This window comes from Pecten maximus, chromosome 4 (genome assembly GCF_902652985.1).
Source record: "Pecten maximus chromosome 4, xPecMax1.1, whole genome shotgun sequence".
NCBI lineage: Eukaryota > Metazoa > Mollusca > Bivalvia > Pectinida > Pectinidae > Pecten > Pecten maximus.
In genome coordinates, this window is record NC_047018.1 from 38,131,862 (window position 1) to 38,149,589 (window position 17,728).

At 34.9% G+C, this 17,728-nt stretch overlaps 2 protein-coding genes across 7 annotated transcripts in view; both read left to right on the forward strand.

Annotated features, from left to right (window-relative positions):
- Window positions 1-4,386, forward strand: part of LOC117326023 (putative ferric-chelate reductase 1 homolog) — a 39,632-nt gene extending 35,246 nt beyond the window's left edge. For all 6 annotated transcript variants that reach the window (XM_033882599.1, XM_033882602.1, XM_033882597.1 and 3 more), the window contains exon 15: window positions 184-4,386. In XM_033882599.1, coding sequence (XP_033738490.1) covers window positions 184-276 — 93 coding nt within the window. In that variant the 3' untranslated portion in view covers window positions 277-4,386. The remainder of the gene's footprint in view (window positions 1-183) is intronic.
- Window positions 4,387-5,127: 741 nt separating this feature from the next.
- LOC117326022 (pikachurin-like) overlaps window positions 5,128-17,728 on the forward strand; it is an 87,914-nt gene continuing 75,313 nt past the window's right edge. Inside the window, exon 1 of the mRNA XM_033882596.1 lies at window positions 5,128-5,775. Within this exon, the coding sequence (XP_033738487.1) occupies window positions 5,634-5,775 (142 nt within the window). The 5' untranslated portion in view covers window positions 5,128-5,633. The remainder of the gene's footprint in view (window positions 5,776-17,728) is intronic.

A 17,728-nucleotide genomic window follows, 5' to 3' on the forward strand; every position in this document is an offset into this window, starting at 1 on the left:
CCAACTGGATATAAATGTACTTCTAGAAGGTTGTATGGATTCATGTCCATCTTGGTGTCATGTTTAGATTTGATACAATGCAAACTGACAGCTTCTCTTTAAAGGTATGGGGTCCTGAGAATAAGTCTGTAATTATAATACGTTGAGTTCTAGATCTGACTACATGTTATTCTTATATTGCAGGGTCGGAGGTTTAAGAGGAACATGTTGCTTGCCCACTTCATTGTGACCTGTATTGTGGCTCTCATCATGGTCATCTCCATAGCAGCAGCATAAACAGCTGGCCTAGGCCTGGATGACCGATGTCCACTTACTCAGGACACCGTCATTGGTCATCTGTCATCATGTGATATTATAGAAATGGTGCTTTGACTGTAGTAGTGACAGAAATCTTTCACTGTAGTGTGGAGCTATCCTCATTGTATAGTGAATTTCGGCAGGTGCATGATTTGCTAAGATCTATGGAGGTAGAAATCATTACTCAATGTTATTGGATTGTCAAAACATTGTACTGATTTAGTTACCGTAAAAACAAGAGTTTAAGTAACTCAGATGTATAAAACATTGTACTGTTGTGGTTAATGGTAAAAACCAAGAGTTTGAGTACCTCAGATATAGAAAGCATTCTACTGTTAAAGCTAATGGAAAAAAAACAAGACTTTGAGTGACTCAGATGAAGAAAAACATTCTACTGATATAGGAAATGGTAAAAACAAGAGTTAAGTAACTCAGATGTGGAAAGCTTTCTACTGATATAGCTAATGGTAAAAACTTTATCTCTACTGATATAGCTGATGGTAAAAACAGGAGTTTGAGTAACTCGGATGTAGAAAATATTTAAGTGATGTAGCTAATGGTAAAAAGAAGAGTTTGAGTAACTCCGATATGGTAATAGAAGCATATGGAACCATGTTACAAATATTAATTCCAGTACATACATTTTGTACATATTCAAATATCTTTTTGTGCCAGAAATAGGGAGGATGTTTGTAAAAATGTGCACAACGATATATCACTTAGATATGAATGTGATCTAAGGATCAAACAATATTCACAATACAGTATATATAAAAAGTACCACACATTTCCAGTCAAGGTTTAGGAAGAAATAGTTGTACTCCATCATAACCCATAGTGTAATAGATAGATGCTTGCATGAGGATAATTTTATGTAGTAACAAGCCATGCATCATTGCCGCACTAACGCCCAGTCAACATATTACACATGTATACCTATATGAGAGAGTGCATTCATGGTGTTATGTGTGTCATCCTTGTATGAATGCCGTCATGGCTGATCGTTATTAATAGTAACATATTTGAATACATAGTTCTGCTTTTGTATACCATATATATACCATATACGTCCTTTGTACTTGCTGTTTGTTGTCTAGTGAATATTTATTTCTGATGTTCCGAAATAGAATATTTGATATTGTCTTGTAGTATGCTACAATGTTAATCAAATTTATATAAATCAAAAGTTTGTATAAGTTTTCATTTTGTGTACAAGTTTCCGATTAAAAGTTTGCATTATCATTGCTAATAGAACAGTTTGAAAAAAAGTGCCTTAATGCTCGCATAGTAATTAATCATTAGATATCATAATAGACATGAGTTTATTCAGTGTCGCTACCTTACCTAAACAGCTTTGATATAAACTTGCGGTGAATCATTGTGAGGTTTAGATCTCTGTATAGAGACGTGGTTCAGTTTGAAGATTATACTATGATGTAACAGGAAATCATCACAAAATTAAATTTTTAGGTCATCTGACCCGAAGGGTACATAGTGCTTACACTGTTTACACTGAGCAAATATGGACTTGATCATAGACAGGTGAATATTTTTTCTTGATTTACATGTAAGTTCCTGTATACAGTATGCACTTAACACTTTGCTGTTGTTGTTTTGAAGGTCACAATGTTTAGAAATTGTTCTAGTTGAATAAGCTGTTTGTGATTAATGTATAAAACATTATTATGTACACAATAAAGAGATAACTCTCACAACAATAATCTAGCATTTATGATAACCAGCATTTCCACATATAAAATATCTCAGCAGTGTTATGCTAAACATTTCCATGCCAGTGTTGTATATATCTCATTGTCAGCTTGTGTGAGGGTGAGAGAGAGAGAGAGTGTGTAATTATTTACTCCAAATGTTTACTTGTTTCTGTAAAGAGCAAGTCCTCATTGCAACGGTTGTAGCAGGGTCTAAAGGTATAGTAGTATCATTGTTACCTGTATTTTTGTTACCTGTATATATTTAGTAGATCTGACTACATGTGTAAATACAGTGTAGAGCATTTTGTTGTACAATTTAAATAACTTCTTTATCAGATATTCTGTATTTAGATATGTATATATATAGAGAGAGATTATCTATGGGAACCCTTTTTATCTCAATACACAGGGCAGACGTTGAATGTCACTGGGAAACTCTTGCTGTTTTTCAAAATTTTCTGAAATCAAAATTTGTGTAATTGACAGGTTTTATGAAGCAGAATTCTTAGCTTTGTCATCTTTTTATATAAATTGTACACCAAACTGAATGGTCCTATTTGTAAAAATATCCAGTTGATGAAGTGATTCTTTTTTGTATTAATCATACTTCAAATGAGATCTTCTTCAAGTAAATCTATTACTTCTTTTTTAATTTTTTAAGCTGAAAATTTAATATTCTTGATATTAATCTGCAACTACATCACGATGGAGTTCCAGCCGAATACCTACAATTTCTCCAAATAAATTGGGTCCAACCTTCTAAATTAACAGAGTTCTCCCCCTTGTGCACATGTCTGTCTTGCCATGCCAGAGGATGGCCAGTGGGTAACTAGTATCCGAGTTCAAGACCTGTACTCACTGATGCTAGGTCTGATGGGTGAATCAGGTAAACTTGGATTCTGACAGAAGTCTGTGATTTAAGATTTTGTCTGTGGTGGCCAGTGGTAGAATACATTGAACGTGTCGCTATATTGTTGACTGTTGTGTGACTGTTTCATACTGTATTAGAAATTGTTTTAATATATTGTGTAAGTTATAACTGGACCTGAATGGGATTTAATCTTCGAATTACATTTTATAGACAATGTCTGCATTGCTAAAAATGATTTTAAACAGAAGTATTTATCCTAATTCTCGCCAGGGACCTAACACTTGTTAAATATAGATATAAATACATGTACAGAATCGAGAGTATTTGTCATTTGACAGAACTCTAAAGGAAAGACCAAGTATTATCAGATCAGCCCAGTTTGAATTATCAATTGTTGTTACCTCCTTCGACAACTAAATTGATTCATTATTAAAATGTCGTTACATATGGACATGGTAATATCGTGTATATCCACTCTAATTAAAATCAGATGTTCACTATCCGCTCCGTAAACTCAGAGTTTACTGAGTGAATAGTGAACATATGATTTTAATAAGATTGGTGTATATCTTATAGTGTGTAAATCCTGGTAGGCTTTGAGCTTGAAAAATGGTTATAATATTCTAAACTGGCTGAAAAAAACTTAAGCCTTGACTTTCGGCTTTCAAATGTAAATAGCATAGATTATTACATATTAGCATACAATGCATATATTTACAAATTAGCTTTAAACATTTGGTTATAACAGCATGAAGTTTAAGTGATTACTCTGGTGAGATGACACAGTGGAGTATGGTATGATCGCCCCACCTAACTAGACATCTTTATATTGATGAATGTACATAGCATGTGCAGGTTTTATTTATATGTGAAGTTTTTTTTTATCAATATATCTGTATTTTTGCATAGGAATGTGCTTTGAAGTGGTGTATCTGACAGCAAGTGTGAATGGACAAAGTTATTGCTTTTACAAAAAAATACATATAATTATATATATATATAATATTTAGTTTTTGTTTCCTTTTCTTCTTTTTTCAAGTTTTAAAACAATTCTTTATTCTTTTTTCTGTTATTAACTACTTTTTCCTTTTGATTTAGAACTAAAAGCTTAATATTTAATACTTTAGGAAGAACTAAGATCTGAGACCACTATGTTTAATTTTGATGAGAGATGTGACAGACACGTCACTTTACTTCTACTATATAGAAGGTTTTTTATGGAAATAAATGTCTGGAAATGGATTTGTGATATTTTTATCATGCATAAAGTGCAATATGTTTATTGACTATTAAATTATTTTTATAAAGCAATGTAAAAAAAAAATAATTTTTTTTTAAGGGAAAAAATAAACATTGGTTTTAGATTATTTTTGTACATGGGAAATAGTCAAGATCATGAACAATTTTTTAATTAGAATGTAATCAAAGCTATTGTAAAAATAGGATTAAACATCTTATTTACGTATTTGCTTTATATTTCTAATAAATAGTAAACATGCGATGAAATGAGTTTGTTTTCGTTTTTTTTTGTGTTCGTGCTTTTTGTCTCTGATTTACATTTCAATACTTCTGCAGACAATCCAAAGTGTCAAAGCTTATCTGTGGACTTCAATTACAGTTTAAGTGTAAAAATAAGATTTTTTCACAGATTCTGCCATCCCTCACCAAATTTTCCCTAATATTTTTTTTCTGGAATGAAACTAAAAAAAAAAATATACTTTAACACTATAGACCAGTGTGCATGTTGTGCATTATACTCAAATATTTATGGTATATATTCTGTGCAGTCTTTTACGGATACTGGTTTTCGTCGATGTCACATTCTATGGCAATGTAATTACAAAAATAATCAGCAGATTATTTCCACCCATAAACACGATACATGTATCTACACAAAAGTCTCTTCTTAATAGTATAAAATATAAACTACCGTTATTTACAACCACAGTTGTATACTTAATTAACTGAATTACATGTAAGCGAACAAAATTGTGTGAATACCATGTACAACTATGTACACGTTTCCATTAAATATAGATGTTATACTGTAGCGGAACTGGACCGGGTCGATCATCGGCATCCGGCTAGTGTTCGGAGGTCCCGGGTTCGAACCCCGGTCTGGCCGTGCATTTTTCCACTCCTCTTACACAACTCCTGATGTAATGTACATGAACAATTTGTAAAACAATGTGAAAATAAACAAAAGTAGATTTTACCATTAATCATTTGACTCGATAGACGGATTTAATTAAAAAAAAAATAATAAGATTAAGACGATCTTATTGAAACTAAATCACCCAGCATAGCGTTCCTGGTAACCACCTGCTGATGAATCATGCGGTGGTTTGACATTCCTGCAGTTAGAGTGGTCTCCCTTATTAGAGACAGCTTATTTCATACATAGGTGAGACAGGTTCCTGACAGGTTTAATTAATTCCAATAAATTCCAATCTTGTAAAATTCATTAAATTCATAGCTCCTCGTATATAGTTAAAATACTGCCCTAATCAAATATAAAAGTAAAATGGACGCACCGTCGGACAAAATCATAATCTAGATGACAGACGTCCTCGCTATCGTGGACTGATCCATCGTGTTATGGTAGGAGCCGGATCTGGGATACAGTGACCACAGGTTTGCGATGACAGAAACTGGGTATCGGGGCGTAATGACACACGTCCAGTAGATACAGCTAGTTGTACTGCCATGGAGTAGGTCGTACATGCGTTATCGTCAAGTGCACGCACACGTTCATGTTATCGGGCACCTGCTACCACAAGTCGACAACCATGTCGTCCAATTTTCAACGTCTGTGTTTTTCTTCACTTCTCGTATTCATCCTTCTGGACTTAGCGATCTGTGAGGATATAACCAATATACAGGCCTTTTATCAAGGTATGTACACATTTTGTCGAAAATTTTAATGTGCAGCAGTAATGATTTTACGCCATAAGGACTTAATCAGAAAAATGACAGAATGGCAATCTACAAATTGAAAGTAGACCTGGAAGCTGGAGTCATCTGTCAGGTGTTTAATATAAGGCTCAGACAAGGACGTGAAGACGCTGTCTTATCTTACTAGAATCATAGAATGTATTTCTCATATACTCAATTTTCCTGCCATTTGTTTGCGGTTTTATTTTATTTTATTTATTTTTTTGTTAATTTTTAAGAATTTGAATTTGATTCTAATAACTGGTACCAGACTGAATAGACACTGTAAGTTATTAGAACCCAATTTTAATAACATTTGAGAAGTTCAAATGGATTTTGAATAAGTTATATATGCAAAATAATATGGATAGTGGGGTTGGAATTTTTTGCTTAGTAAGTCCAGGTCCCTAGCTATTACGAGTGTCGAAAGGGTTAATACATCACAACTATGAGCGAGATTGTAGCTAGGTTTGATCGTGAACGGCTATAGTTGCTGAGACCTGATTTTCAATTAAGTCTTTATACTGTTAGCTGTCATTTCTGATTTATTAATCAACTCTCCTTCGAAAAGTTAAAATGGATTATCCTTATCATCAATTATGAAATGCAATATGAATAAAAAGATCTTGATCAATGCTCCGTTCGATTCTGTATTCTACACTCGGCCATGTCAAGATCATTCTGTAAACTATTGCTTTAGCCGCTATGTTTAGTCAAGGATCTCCATGAAGCAGACTCTAATTTACAGAATGGGAGAGCTATATCGAGCTCTTGTTTTGATAAAATTCTACTATTAATTGTTTCATAGTGATGGACCATTATCAAAAATTGGTGAAATTTTGACATAGGACCAATAAATCGATATCAAAATTGAAAACACAATAAGTAATAATGATTACTGCTTTTATTTTTGAAGAAGTTCTTCATTCAAATTGGTTGATTTGAAGGTATTTTCAAATTGCAGTTGACCAAGGAAGGCTTCTACTGTTTCAGTATTCCATCATTAAAAAAAGTAATAAAAAAACTACCATAAATACAGCACAGCAGATGGTATCATGAATACAAATGACTTAAATTAATTCTAAAGTTGAGTTATGGAACCAATACTATTATTGTTCTTGACAGCCATTCAACACTGAAAACAGTCAATAAGTGGTCAGTAAAAGTTGGCATTAAATGGAACAACATCAAGCAATCAAAATGTTCATGAATCTCATGTAGGACTAATTTTTTTGGTCGTCATGCAATGGGTCCCATTCCCAATTGAAATAATTTCATATTCAAGCCAGATTCCAAATATTTGGCGTTTAAATTTACTCCTGAAAAAAATCTTTCCCAATTAATTGACCAGTTTTCTTCCATAATAAGACATGTACAGAAATGCCCCATCCTAATTAAAACCAGAGAGAAAAAGCCCTGTCTTGTACATTCATATATACTGTACATATAGTTTGAAATTAAAATTGTGGTTATAATTAATCATATATCTTGTACAGGCTGACAGCTTTAAGATAATCCAAATTTTTGCATAACTGTTTCAAATAGAAGTTTGTCATGTTATGTTATTATAGAAGTTGCCTTTTATAAGTTGTAGTCCACTGGTCATATTCATTCCGTTGATTAGCCCGAGTTTCCTCTGGCCCTGACATGTACACCATGTCTGGTAGGGCCAGAGCGCACTGCTATATGAAAACGTGGAATTCTCCGACACCATTTAGTGTCGCTAAGATTTTGGTGCAACCACAATAAAATTGGGTGTGACATAACACCTACCGGTAACAGAACACCAATTTAGTCCCAAATCGGTGTTATATTCCGTCCGTATAGACCCCCATTTTACGCTGGGTCAAAATTTCACACTGTTGATCACCTGCCATTTTGTAAGTGACAGTGTAACTAACCACCCAAATCGGAACGCAATGGACCAAAAAGACCAATTATCATTTATTGTGTTTTTCTTGTTACATATATTAATTTAAAGCAAGAAAACTAAGGTTATTATTTCATAAAACATGTTATATTTAATGCAAGAATACATTATTTACAAATTATAAGCGGTAAATATATAGAAATAAATGTTGTATTTTATTTCCTTTTCGCTCCATTGCGCACTGATTAGGGTGATTAGACCACCCACGACCTGCATAGAGGGTCTATACGGATGGAATATAACACCGATTTGGGACTAAGTTGGTGTTTTTGGGTAAATAAATATTTGATTTATCCATATATGTAAGGTAGGTGTTATGTCACACCCGATTGTCATATAGTAGTGCGCTCTGGCCCTACACCAGACATGGTGTCAGGGCCAGAGGAAACTCGGGCTATCCGTTGATATGATCTCTGATGTTGTACATATAGACCCATTAGATTTGGACATGCATATCTACATCTACATGTATGTAAATTTTACACCATTAAGATGGAACAAATGTAGCCAGGAACATATTTAAATTTTAACAGGAAAATCCATCACATTACTGGTATAAATCCCTGTGGACCTCTGGCAGTGTTATGTATTATTTACAGAGCCAGCTATATGGCAACAACAAAAGGACAGAATCACAGTTGTAACACAGAGTTCAAATGTCACAATAAGATTTGATGTATCATGTTAAAAAACACTATTAACTTTGGGTATCTATATTAGTATAGGGTTGACAATGCTTCAAAATGAAGAAATATTGATATTAATATAAAAAATGCCATACAAATACACCTTTTTTAAGGTTTATTGATCTAGAATTTGCTGTTTTCTAACATACCATAAGCTGTTGCATTAGATAGTTCTTTTGACATATAGGTACCGTATATATATATAGATACATATTTTTCATTTACAAGCGTCTGTTTTAATGATTAAGTGATATATAAATCATTGATATACAGTGAAGTTAGAATATACTGCTGTATAGATCATGATCTTGTCTCAAGCCAGCTGTGTCTGTGATTCTGTTTTGATGAAATCCTGCTATGAAACTTTCTTTAACCCTTTCGTTGCTAAACCGGCAAAAACCTTTCAAAATTAGTCTCAATTAATTCAAATTATCCATATGCCTATATGGTAAGTAATCAAGTGGCAACGAGAGAGCTAAACCTCAGTCTTTTGCAGATTCGATACTCTGTTGAGGTTGATTATCATACCGGACTCAGTTGAAACTTTAAGAATTCTGGATTCATCTGTTTGGATTTTATCAGAATTGATGTAACCTTTTTATATTATCTGTCAAAAATTAATTTAGCATTAAGGTTTTCCTATAATACTATATAATGTAAACGTAAATATTTTAGTGGTTATCTTATTTAAGCATTTTTCACGCTAGAAGCATTACGCCAAATTACGATTGTGCAATTAATTGCACTTTCAAAATAAAGTGTTTCGATATAAAAGTAATTTTGGTGAGCCAATTTACCAATTTGCTCATCTGTTAATGTTCAGAAATGCGCAAAAATTTGAGTACGCGTAATAAGTACGTTTACAATATTTCCAATTATTGTTGGTATCATGCAGTTGAAAGATGATCGGTTTGCTGTATGATTGTATGAGGCAACCTGTGTTAATATCACCCCATAATGTATCAATTTATTGTGTATATCTACTCCTATACATATACTGGAGTGCACGTCTTAGTCTGCCCAATTGCGTTGGTGCATGGATGCTAAATGTGTATTTATCACATCTAAATACAATTAAGCAACATCATAGATACATTGTGAGCTCTGATGACTTTTGAACTGCTTTGATGTGCTTTCAAGTCCCAGCAATAGAGTACATGCATACCGAGCCTGCTGTCACAAATTTCCTGTCCAGTTGAATTGTTGAGTGGTGTTGGAAGATAACATCAATTGGGATATTTTGGTGTTGGTAAATTTTGGGGGTGTTCTCCATTTGCCCACATTTGATCTACCAAATTTTAGTGTGTTTTTGTGTGTCTAAATTTGTTATTTCCATATGCATCAATCCTGTGTCAAAATTTTGACACATTCCAATATTGCAATTGCAATTTCTGCCCTCTGACCCAGAGATAAAATGTATTTTCCCCTGTGTGCTGTTGAAGTTTTAGCATCGTCATGCATGATTGCTTTTGAAGATGTGGCAGTTCACAGATGGAGAGATCCACTGTGACCTGTAAAATTGACCAACCCATACAACATTAATTTGTAAACACAAGTGTTAGAAACCAAGCTTTTAATGAAGAATGACAAACCTACTCATTTTTTACAAACACGCCAATAAAAAATCTGCTGTTGGTTTCATGAAAAATTACCTAATTACAGAGCCAAAAAACTATGTTAGATTTTGGCTCTTTCATGCAAGGGGCCAAATACACCAAAATAACCCAATTTGCGGTAGCATATTTATGTTGTGTCATTTTGGACACTAAGGGGACAAAGTGTTTTGTTTCCTTATGTATAACTTGGGGTATCTAGTAGACCATTGAGAGTAATGTTTTTGACTACCCAAAATGATATCCGACTCTTGGGTTTGGATGACATACATGTCTGTTTGACATATGTTTGACCCTTTAAATATCTGAGAAATAGGTATTTGACTTCTGAAATTGTAAAATCTCAAGGGTCAACTGGATGTCCTAGCCTGTTATAACAACATTTTGCTTGTCTAAATCTTTTTTTCTCCTTAATTATTCTATTGTTTCTTTTTTCTCCTCCATTATTCCATCATATCTTTTCTCTCCTTCATTATTCCAGCATTTTTGTTCTCCCCTTCATTATTCCATAATTTCTTTTCTCCCCTTCATTATTCCATAATTTCTTTTCTCTCCTTCATTATTCCATCGTTTCTTTTCTTTCCTTCATTATTCCATAATTTCTTTTCTCTCCTTCATTATTCCAGCATTTTTGTTCTCCCCTTCATTATTCCATAATTTCTTTTCTCCCCTTCATTATTCCATAATTTCTTTTCTCTCCTTCATTATTCCATCGTTTCTTTTCTTTCCTTCATTATTCCATAATTTCTTTTCTCTCCTTCATTATTCCAGCATTTTTGTTCTCCCCTTCATTATTCCAGCATTTTTGTTCTCCCCTTCATTATTCCATAATTTCTTTTCTCCCCTTCATTATTCCATAATTTCTTTTCTCCCCTTCATTATTCCATAATTTCTTTTCTCTCCTTCATTATTCCATCGTTTCTTTTCTCCCCTTCATTATTCCATAATTTCTTTTCTCTCCTTCATTATTCCATCATTTCTTTTCTCCCCTTCATTATTCCATCGTTTCTTTTCTCCGCTTCATTATTCTATCATTTATTTTTTTCCTTCATTATTCTATTGTTTCTTTTTTTTCCTCCTTTATTCCATCACATCTTTTCATTCTTTCTTTATTCCATCCTTTCTTTTCTCACTTTCAATCCTTAGTTTATTTTTTTCCTTCATTATTCCATCAATTCTGTTCTCCTTCATACAATAAAAGGTATGTTTTGTCCTTCAATGATTGATCAGGTGACTATAGGTGAATTGTCTTGTGTCGGGATGTTCAGCTGGCACACAGTAGACCAGTCAAAACCTAAATGTCAGACATCATGTTATCTTGCCATTGGCAAGAATTTATTTCCCAAAACAATACTGCACACAAACATTAATCCTCTGGACAGAGGTATGGGACTGATTGGAGGAGGAATATAGAACTGAACTGAGGTAATTGATGGTGATGAGGTAGCCTCCCTGAGGTCATTGTTTTGAGGCTCCAAGTTGAAATCCTAGTCATCAATATTGTATTATTATCTGTATCCTATAATTGACCAAGAGACCAACACAATGGGAGACGTTTTCTGATGACTGTTTATGGGCAATATTTGACTCCATTAACCATTAAAATCATTTCATTTTAAAGCCATTTCCCAAAAGAATTGTGAAAATTTACTTCTCAAATCAACAATTTTCTTTTCAAAATGATACGAAAATTTTGTATTCTATATGAGTGAAAAAAAACTTGTTTCGTCTCAAAAGTAGGCGGCAGCCTTTTTTAAGAATAATGAAATAAGATTTGTTGGTGTTTTTCCAGAACTGCAAACGGCATTGGAACGGACGGGTTGATATTACCAAACATGGGCTTATTGCCTGAAATTCTCTATTTTTATAGCAATGTTACATGTATTGATTATTTTCTGTCCATCACATGCCTATGAAGTACAATATAATAAGAAACAGAATTTCAAAGACTCATCACATAAGTCATCGTTTGATTGTACCCTTGCTTATAGAAGAGACACGTGAGTACTAATGAGTCTACCCTGGGTTACAACCAACTTAATGATGCAAATAAATGTACGTCTTTCTTCTTTTGACAAATGGAGACTTGAACACAGTTGTTCAAACAGGCTGTATGCGCTGGAAAAAAAATTAAAAGAGAAGACATTAAAGTAATTGTGACAAGGCATAATTATAGTCCTAATGTTTTTTTTGTTTATTGGTTCATCAATGTGTCACTGTCAGCAACAGTATGATTATGGTGTCTCAGATATGGGTTGAGTGATGCCTAGTGGAGGATAAGGGTCAGGACGATGGGAGGGGTGGTGGTATGAGTGGTGGCTGGGGAGGAGGGGTGGTACAAAGGAGGGGAGGAATGTGTGTTGGGGGTGTGAGTGGTGGCTGGGGAGGAGGGGTGGTAGAAAGGAGGGGAGGAATGTGTGTTGGGGGTGTGAGTGGTGGCTGGGGAGGGAGGAGGATGAGGGATGTTATGTTTGGTTGGGTGGGAGGTATACATGAATGCAGGACAGGGGACATGGAAACCTTGTAAAAGAGGATTGCATTGTGTGTATATGTTTGGTGGTGGTGGGGTTGGTGTGGAAGGGGAGATGGGAATAAGTGTGGGACTGGGAAGAGGAGATCATTATCACAGTTTGAATAAGAAGTCATAAGGAGGTTCTAAGGAGGAGACGGATACTGTAGGTATTAGTAAGCTTTGGGTGGGGTGGGAAGTGGCCAGAGTATAAAGGAGATGGAGCAAGAAATTCCTAAGGAGAGTATATAGCATGGGTAGGATGAGAAGAGGAGGGGATATCAATCAATCTTATGATGCCAAGAGTGATGACCAATTCATGTAAGTGGCTCACTGTCACCTTTCATACTGTAACTGTGTGAAGACTAAAGTATCATAAAGAGGAGAGAGAATGAGGAAGTTGTATCATAAAGAGGAGAGGGAATGAGGAAGTTGTATCATAAAGAGGAGAGGGAATGAGGAAGTTGTAACATAAAGAGGAGAGGGAACGAGAAGGTTGTATCATAAAGAGGAGAGGGAATGAGGAAGTTGTATCATAAAGAGGAGAGGGAATGAGGAAGTTGTATCATAAAGAGGAGAGAAAATGAGGAAGTTGTAACATAAAGAGGAGAGAAAATGAGGAAGTTGTAACATAAAGAGGAGAGGGAATGAGGAAGTTGTATCATAAAGAGGAGAGGGAATGAGGAGGTTGTATCATAAAGAGGAGAGGGAATGAGGAAGTTGTAACATAACGAGGAGAGGGAATGAGGAGGTTGTATCATAAAGAGGAGAGGGAATGAGAAAGTTGTAACATAAAGAGGAGAGGGAATGAGGAAGTTGTATCATAAAGAGGAGAGGGAATGAGGAGGTTGTATCATAAAGAGGAGAGGGAATGAGGAAGTTGTAACATAAAGAGGAGAGGGAATGAGGAAGTTGTATCATAAAGAGGAGAGGGAATGAGGAAGTTGTATCATAAAGAAGAGAGGGAATGAGGAAGTTGTATCATAAAGAGGAGAGGGAATGAGGAAGTTGTATCATAAAGAGGAGAGGGAATGAGGAGGTTGTAACATAAAGAGGAGAGGGAATGAGGAAGTTGTATCATAAAGAGGAGAGGGAATGAGGAAGTTGTATCATAAAGAAGAGAGGGAATGAGGAGGTTGTATCATAAAGAGGAGAGGGAATGAGGAAGTTGTATCATAAAGAGGAGAGGGAATGAGGAAGTTGTATCATAAAGAGGAGAGGGAATGAGGAAGTTGTAACATAAAGAGGAGAGGGAATGAGGAAGTTGTATCATAAAGAGGAGAGGAATGAGGAAGTTGTATCATAAAGAGGAGAGGAATGAGGAAGTTGTATCATAAAGAGGAGAGGGAATGAGGAAGTTGTAACATAAAGAGGAGAGGGAATGAGGAAGTTGTATCATAAAGAGGAGAGGGAATGAGGAAGTTGTAACATAAAGAGGAGAGGGAATGAGGAAGTTGTATCATAAAGAGGAGATGAATGAGGAAGTTGTATCATAAAGAGGAGAGGAATGAGGAAGTTGTATCATAAAGAGGAGAGGGAATGAGGAAGTTGTAACATAAAGAGAGGAGGGAATGAGGAAGTTGTAACATAAAGAGGAGAGGGAATGAGGAAGTTGTATCATAAAGAGGAGAGAAAATGAGGAAGTTGTATCATAAAGAGGAGAGGGAATGAGGAGGTTGTATCATAAAGAGGAGAGGGAATGAGAAGTTGTATCATAAAGAGGAGAGGGAATGAGGAAGTTGTATCATAAAGAGGAGAGGGAATGAGGAAGTTGTATCATAAAGAGGAGAGGGAATAAGGAAGTTGTAACATAAAGAGGAGAGGGAATGAGGAAGTTGTAACATAAAATGGAGAGGGAATTATATGAGGAAAGAGTAAATGTGTCAGAGGAGATAAAGTTCAATATTTTCCTTTCATATAGATAGACATATTTATAATGATTATAATTAATGAGGAATTGGAGGCTGATTTGTGAAAATAGACAAATGAAAAATATTACTAACTAGCTATAGGAACACAATTAATGTGAAAATATGCTGGCATGTATTATTTCCAGCTTGAAAGAGACATTTTCTTTCTACCATATCTAAGGTAAAGTATTGGATGGCAATGGACAAATGTAATAAATCACTTCTAATGACTTGTCAGATCAAGCTATGATTATCCTCAACCAAGGTCATGATGCTAGGTGTTAGTTTTAATGTAAACTAAGGTCAGATTAAGTGAAACATAAAGGTCAATTGGTGCATTACTGGAGGCCCTTGAATCAAAGTTAGATAGCATTGAGTGTAAACATTGTGTAACTCAACCTTTGGTACAGTGTCTGTAATCGATTCTTTGTATAATGGAGTTGAAAAAATCAAGTTTAGGGTTAATTTAAGTGTCAAGGCTTATAATTAAGCTACGGAGACCAAGGCATCAGATATCAGAAACACAATTGTCTGTTCTCGGCACCGTACTGTCCACAGCTTCCAACGACAATCACCCGTCAATCTCTACAGAACTGTGAAATGCATTTTATTAATGTTTTGGTATCAGCTCCGTAGACACAGAACTGATATCGTAAAAATCAATTGCACATCACGCTGGAAGCTACTTAATCAAATTTTCGATATTTTCCGTTGTGTTAGCCCACAGGTTCTTTTGATGGTGAAAAATGATACATTGTTTGCGGGGTAAATTTTATATACAGGTACCAGCTGATGACTGGAAGCATTATAAAATGATATAATTAGCTTGTTCTGTGTTGTGATATGTTTACCAAGAGCCTGCAGGTTTCTGTGAGGAGAAATACGGACACTTGGGTTTGTGTGAATTTTATCCGACGTAAAGGTGGTGATTTTCTACCTGCCAGCGACGACTAAATTGGTCTATTAAAGTATGTAAATATTTCATAGTCTTTGTCATTATGTACTGTAACAATACACAACATCCCTACTGGGTATGTATTCCAGTCCTCCTCTGAGGAATACTCACCACAATGTAACCCAGTCAATCATGGTTAAGGAATCAATAGGATGGTCTGTCATTAAAAATGTATCTTGTTGGTACTATTGATGCTGTGCTTGGTGTGTAGCCTATTTCTCACCTCACAGTTGTATAATATCAGCTGGCTGTCTAGTGATACTTTGATGACTGATCCTTCCCAACATCTAATGAACAGTATCCCATCAGGTCAGAATCCTACGGCGAATTGAATCATCAAGGACAGAGACTGTAGCAATGCCATTATATGGAATTTGGAATGTCCATCAGGCCATATCATCAGTTTTGATATAAATTTCAAAGTCTGAGTATCTTTTTTGTATTTTATTTCAAAGTCCAGTGTAAGTTTGGTTGCTTTGACATGCATGTCTATTCCAGTGAAATTGAGGTTTTGTGTTTTAGCTTCATTTTGTCAAGGTTATTGTTTGTTATAATGGCAATTGAAAATAATCATTACAAAGGGTGATATTATATTTGTGTACATTTATACACATTATTATCAAAACCTGGTTGTATATATGTTTGTGTTGTATCAAGGTCAACAGAAGGGCATTTTCCTGTTTGTATGGCACTGTAAAAACAAAATCAATGCTTTAGTATTTCATGTTGTTGAAGCAAATCTCTTGCTGGTATTGTCTTTTTATATATTAAGTCATGATCAATATTAAACCTCTATTTCAAAGTCAGTAATGTTTGCAGTTCCTCTGTGTCAAGGTCAGTAATATGTTTGTATGTTTACAAAGTCAAGGTCAGTAATATGTTTGTATTTTTCAATGTCAAGGTCAGTAATGTTTGTATTTTCTTCTGTGTCAAGGTCAGTTTTTAAAATGTCAAGGTCAGTAATGTTTGTATTTTCTTCTGTGTCAAGGTCAGTAATTTGTGTCTCTTTGGCTTGGGGTCAAGGTCAGAATATATATTTGTGTATTTTGCTTAATGAATATCAATGAAATGTTTGTATTTGGCTTCTATATCAAGGTCAGTAATAGGTTTATATTTTCTTCCATATCAAGGTCAGTAATATGTTTGCATCATGCAATTGCTTCTGTGTCAGTATTAGTAACATTTTCACATTTTGCTTGAATGTCAAGCTCAGCAGCATGTTGTATTGTGCTTCAATATCAAGGATAGCAAGGCTTTTTTTGAGGCCTTTCCAGGGCCAACATTTAGCTTCATTTCCAACTGAAATTGTTTCATATTAAAGCAGAATATCCAAAAGGCAATTTAATTATTCTTTGAAACCTCTTCCCAATTCACCAATTTTCATTACAATATGAGACAATAAGACCCCATCCTAAAGGAATAAAAAATGTTCTGGCCAGTAACACGATGTCAAGGACATTATGTTGGTTATGGTAGCAGGCTCATGATCAGTAGACAGTCACCAATAAGGCTATCCATTACAAACATCATTAGAAGTGGCCATCTGGAGAGAGTGTTTGCCAAAGTTAATAGATTTACGATTTTTGGCCCATATTGATCTGTATTCTCCTCACCATGATATTATCTAATGCTCAAATATGAAAGAAGTTCCTAGCGTCATTCCTCTTTTGCAATTCTCACAAAACAACCTCCTGTAGAAACTTGGTCATTGGACATTGATTTTCGCCAGCTAACATTTGCTCAAGCAAACAGTTCAAAGGCATTAACCGTGATCAGAAACTATTTGAAGGCTATAAACAGGAACATCAATATTCAAATAGCTTCTGTAAACAGTAAGTAATTGCACCCAAAGAAGTTGGTTAAATGATGCAGCATTTAATATCCACAGCACGCCAATCCGCAAGTTTTAATTACATGTAGTAATGGTGGTCACCAGGTCAGAAATGGTAGCTGTTGGTTAGTATTGTGGCAGTGTGCTCTGTATAACAGAACTTGGCTGATTTTTTTTATGCAGGTGGCAACGGTAGCTCAAACAGTATCTGTCTAGAATTCGGAGGTCACGGGTTCGAGTCCTGGACCAGTCGTTACATTCTTTTTCACCTGTTGTGTTTGGCACCCAACTATATACTCATATTACATATCAATTTAAAATATGTTGTCTTTTTTGCTCTTTACCTGATCCTGCATTAATTAGCATCCAGATTATGCAGCCAATATATCATAATCTGCAATAGGTGACCACTTAACACAGGTTTGACTGTAACAACAAAGACGAATTCCATGTTTGAATTATCTTAATCAGTTTGGAAGA